The sequence below is a fragment of the Corvus brachyrhynchos genome, unplaced genomic scaffold (assembly GCF_000691975.1).
Source record: "Corvus brachyrhynchos isolate BGI_N302 unplaced genomic scaffold, ASM69197v1 scaffold114, whole genome shotgun sequence".
NCBI lineage: Eukaryota > Metazoa > Chordata > Aves > Passeriformes > Corvidae > Corvus > Corvus brachyrhynchos.
Window position 1 is genome coordinate 3,842,340 of NW_008238337.1, and position 5,161 is coordinate 3,847,500.

Below are 5,161 nucleotides of genomic sequence, written 5' to 3' on the forward strand. Positions count from 1 at the left end.
AATCCCTTCTGGATCTACCAAAGATCCAGATCTTTTATCTCTTTTGGAACTCCCAGTGCTGCCACAAAGAGACAGAACACCCCAGACCAGAAGGAAGCTGTGTCCAGCCCTGGAGCAGCAGCAGTTTGGGCCAGGAATGGGATAACTGAGGCTGCATCCTGCTGCCAGGACTGCCTATATATTTTTCATTAGCTGCTGGGAAAGCCCCAGGAATAATTCCAGGGAGGAGACAACTGGGCTGCAGTCAGTTCCTACACAAATTCAGGCACTTGCAGCCTCCGTGGTGCCTGAGCAAGGAGAACGGGGATTTTCCTTTGTCATTTCTTCAGACTGGGAGCATAAGTCCAGCTTAAATTGTATATTCCATATTTAAGTGCTATTTGGGATCTCGCTCCTGCACTGGCTATGCTCCACTGCCCCAAATTTACCATGCTTTGGATTTATGCAGCAAAGCAGCCCATCAGCCTGCACAGCTCCAAACCTGATTGATCTCACTGAGTTCTGGTACTCTGGCTTAGGAGTGATAGATCACAGAGAGCTACAATCTTCCTCACACTCCATCAGAGAATCCAGGAATTGGGATAGCAGGGATGCAGCAGCCACAGGGAGGATCTGCAGCCTCCTGCTGCAGTGTCTGTGGCTGCCTGAGGTGCAGTAAACCAGCAAAGCTTCCAGAGGAATGGCAAACACACCCAGCTGACAGCAGCACCTGGTGCCAGTCGGGGGCTCCCGGCACACCAAAATGCCACCCCACAGGGATTTGGGATGCTGGGAGCACCAAGAGGAAAGGGTGAGTGGCAGCAGGAACAGCTGCTTTAAGGAGAGACACGGGTCCAACCCCCAGCCCTGCCCAGTGCCATGGAGGGTCTCCCTGTGCCAGGGACACGACTTCCCATGGCTCATCCCACACCCACCTGGAACAACAGGAGCCTCCCCTGCCTGATTTACTAAGGCACCTTGTCATCATCCCTTCTTTCCCTGCCTGCCCCTGCACACCTGCTCTTTCTCACCTCCTCTTCCTCCCCTCCCAGCATCCAGGTGGGAGAGAAGGCTGCAGGGCTCCCCACAGGGCCCCCCAGCTCCATTTGCAGGATGCCAAGGAAGGGACTGGACAAGCTGCCAAGGCTGAGTGAAGCAGGGCTGTGTGTGCAGCCAGGGCTGTTTAGCCCAGCACTCTTCTCCTACAGTATTTTGAAATAATCAGCATTCCTCTACAACTCCCTCCCTGCCTCAGCAGCGAGGCCCCTGGGAATCATCCTTCAATTACTTTTGGCGGGGAGATTTCTCTCTGGGAGCCCCTTAATGGGAAAAACTGAACATTAGGACTTGCAGTAATTCCTGCCCCCACAGTGACGAGCAGAGCTTTGTCAGCACAACCCCCCCCACTCCAAGCAGGGCCTCAGAGGTGGAAATAAAGCCCAGGCTCTCACGTGGTGTCCTCCCAGCGCTGCAGGCACTGGCTGTGGAAGCTGTGGTTGCACAGCGTGGTGAGGATCCCGTTCACGGACTCATCCATCCTCTCCAGGCACACGGTGCACTTGGGCAGCTCTGTCAGGTCCATCACAGGCAGGCTGGCTCCCTGCAAGCACCAAGCAGAGAGAAACTGCTCAGCACCTTCCCATCACCGCCAGCACCACGACACGGGAACGCTGTAGTTGGGAATTTATTAGAAAGATAAGAAAGTGATCCCCAGCATTCAAAGGGCCACAACCAGGGCTCAGTGAAGGGGCTGCACCTGCAACCAGCCCCACTGTGCTCTGTGGATTCCCTAAATTACAACCCAAGGCAGGTTTAGATCACAGCTGAGGCACAAACGGAGTCACCACACAAACTCTCCCAAGGACCAGTGCAATGGGAAACGGGGCTGGGGCTGATGTATTAAGCTGTTGTTGCAGTTTATTCTCCAAATAATCCTGTCAAAACCTTCTGAAGTGCAGGGAAAAAAAACCCCAAACTCAACTTACATCTTCTGACTTGAAGACTTCAGCCCTTTCCACATACACGAGCTGGCAAACATCCTCCTCGATGGAGTTGAACTGCCGGCCATTGCAGGCCATGTAGAAACTGTCTGCATCAGCCTGGGCACAGGGCAGAGAAAATTGGTTAAAAACAGGAAACTCCCAGCTCATCCAACCAAGGGACAGGAGAAGAAACCTCCCATATCCTCTCTTCTTCCCTGGAACACCAGAGGAGGGATTTCAGCCAGCTCCAGGCACTGCATTTTGGCGCCAGGTTTGGCATCACCTCTGGAAGACACAAGTGGAGTTCAGGGCGGTGACACCACGCTGACATGGGAGCATTCAGCAGGGATTAGGGATTTCCCTTCAGCACCTGTTTTACCCCTTGTCAGCAATTTCAGTGCATTTGCAAAGCAAATTTGGTCTCTGCAAAAATGTAAGAGGGCCACATTGCAGGATGGTGTCAGGAACAGCAGTTTTAACTGTGGGAGAGAACCCATTCACCACTCACAGTTCAGGCACCTTCCAGGGCAAAGGAGGCAGAACCAACCCAAACCCTGCCAAATCCATCATCCCTTTTCCCCCAGGAGCACCCCAAACCCTCTCTCCACAGCCACCACACTGCACTGAGGCAATCAGCTGAATGAAATGCCACATTCCCATACTCCTGGTGATTCCAGTCAGGAGAATAAAGGCCCCAGAGATTTGTTTTGCTACCTGCAGGCACAGCCATCAGGGGTCAACAGAGCTGCAGGGAATTGCCTGAGAAACAGGAATTTCAGGGTGAATTGAGCACAAGTTTAGGGATTTGGTGCAAGGCTGTTTAGCACCAGATATTTGCCTGTGTAATTTAATGCAACAAGAGATACAAAACCATCTTTGTAACTACTGCAATTAGCACAGGACTCACACAAACCCTCCACCTGCACAAAGGGCTTGGGAAATCTCTCAGGCAGAATTCACAGCTGGGAGAAACCTCTCCCTGAACCCCAAAATAAATCATGTGCAGCTGGGAGAAGAGAATGTCCAAGTGAAAGGGTCCACACAAGAGCTGGAGGGGGGGATTTAAAGCTGCCCAGTCCAAGGGGCCTGAAGGAGCAAATGGTGTTATCTGGGTATCAATTCACCCCCCAGGCTCTCAGGCTCTGTCCTTTCCACACTGGCAGTGGCTGTGAGACCACCCAGCTCCTCAGAAAAGCAGGAAAAGCCTTTCTTAAAACAAAGGGAGCTCCCCAGGCCAGCTCCTTTCTGTTCAGCACAGCACAACACTCTGAACAAGCTGAGAGATAGCAGAAAGCTCTGTAAATGGACTGATTCTTGAAAAATATCCTGCCAACAAGAACAGGACAGCCAGAGCATGGCATCCACTGCTTCCAGGTGTGGGACTAACCTCAGCAGCCCCGGGAATTCTCTGGGAAGGAGAACAGGGCTGTTTCTCCACGGGTAAGTGCAACCCTGGCTCAGGGCTGCCCAGTGAAGCCACCCAACCCCCCTGAACAGCAACTGAGTGTGACACTCCTGCAGCCAAGGCATCTTACCTGGGAGCTGAACTTGATGAGCACCATGTACTGGTTCGGGGTGGAGTCTCGAATGATCTTCATGTGCTCGATCACCTCATAGAAGGAGGCCACAAACTTCATGAGGTCGTGGCTGGTCATGGTGGCGGGCACAGTGAGGATGCAGAGCATGGCACTGCGCCGCACATCCTCCTTCAGGGACGTCATCTTGCTGGGGACACAGCAGGGACACAGCTGCACCTCACCTCCCCCTGGGCAGGGCACAGCTGGACACACAGCTGGACACACAGCTCCAGCCACAGAGCCACAGGAACTCTGCTGTCAAACTTTATCCCTCACATTGAGGAGGAGGGTGAGGCTGTGGTGAGTGACCACAAACAATCACAGGCATCCTGTTTAGCCAAGGATTAACCTGGGCAGCTCCAAGAACAATGGGACTGCCAGGAATAGTTTGATATCTGTTTTTCTACAAAAACAGCTGAAGCTGGCAAGCCCCAGATGCTCAGCACTATTCCTAGAACAACTGAGCAATGTTTGCTACTATTCCCAATGCCCATCTGGGGGTTCTTCCTGGTGGCTTTCAGGAAGAGCTGAAATGGGAGTTCTCACACAATCATAGGGGAGTGGTGGTGAATTGTAACCCCTGGATGAGACCTCCTGCCTCACACAGCTCCCCATGCCTGTCACCAAGGCCCCAAAGATCATGATTTAATTGTGGGATCCTTTGGAAAGCTGCTTTCAAATGTTTTTTTTTTTAAATTTGTGTTTATCTTACACTATTACAACCCAGTATAAGCCCTCAACACCCCCAGTGTCACCCACAGCTGGGGGACCAGGGCCAGACCCAAACTCCACCATTAACACCAGTGACCCTCTGCATTCCCAGCATCGAGTCACCCTTCCTGTTTGTCTCCACTCAGGAGCCACAGCCCCGGGGTGGCCAACTCACCCTCCCACTCCCACCTGAGCCACCATTAGTCAGGAATTCTTACTTTGTTTTGTACAGGTGCATAATTCCATGAACAATTTCAACCGAGGGGTTCCCGCTGAAGAAGGAGATCTGGTCAGGGAGCTGTTTGGAAGGCGAGTCTGGAGCAGCCTCACACTCCTTGCTTTGATCCTCCTGTTTAGTTTTGTCCTCAGCTGATGCAGCTTCCAAGGACTTCCTTCTTTCCATGGCAGCTTTTGCTTCATCTTTCACAAAGGCAAAGTTTCCTCATTACTGAGGGGAAGGGACCCACAAGGATCACCCAGTCTGACCCCTGGCCCTGCACAGACACCCCAACAACCCCACCCTGGGCATCCCTGGCAGCGCTGTCCAAACGCTCCTGGAGCTCTGGCAGCCTCGGGGCCGTGCCCATTCCCTGGGGAGCCTGGGCAGTGCCCCACCAACTTCTGGGGGAGAACCTTTTCCTGAGATCCAACCTAAAGCTCCCTGACACAGCTCCAGCCGTTCCCTGGGTCCTGTCCCTGCTCCCAGAGAGCGGAGACTGGAGCTGCCCGTCGGGAGGAAGCTGTGGACTGGGATGAGGTCAGTGGAAATGGTCACCACGAATAACCAGCTCTGTCACCCGCATCCCAAAGCACATTCCTGAACTTCTCTGCCTGTTTTCCAAACTGCAGGGCCGACTCCGGCTCCGCACACCCCCCACCACCCGGGCACCCCGCCCTGCCCGCCCGGTAACA

The 5,161-nt window shown here is 53.4% G+C and overlaps 1 protein-coding gene across 1 annotated transcript in view; it reads right to left on the bottom strand.

The window, feature by feature from the left end:
* The window catches only part of BRAP (BRCA1 associated protein), a 13,254-nt gene extending 8,559 nt beyond the window's left edge, over positions 1 to 4,695 (bottom strand). Inside the window, exons 1-4 of the mRNA XM_017734848.1 lie at positions 4,468 to 4,695; positions 3,497 to 3,686; positions 1,965 to 2,078; positions 1,431 to 1,579 (exon numbers count right to left, since the gene is read on the bottom strand). Coding sequence (XP_017590337.1) covers positions 1,431 to 1,579; positions 1,965 to 2,078; positions 3,497 to 3,686; positions 4,468 to 4,652 — 638 coding nt within the window. The 5' untranslated portion in view covers positions 4,653 to 4,695. The remainder of the gene's footprint in view (positions 1 to 1,430; positions 1,580 to 1,964; positions 2,079 to 3,496; positions 3,687 to 4,467) is intronic.
* Between the last annotated feature and the right edge of the window lie 466 nt (positions 4,696 to 5,161).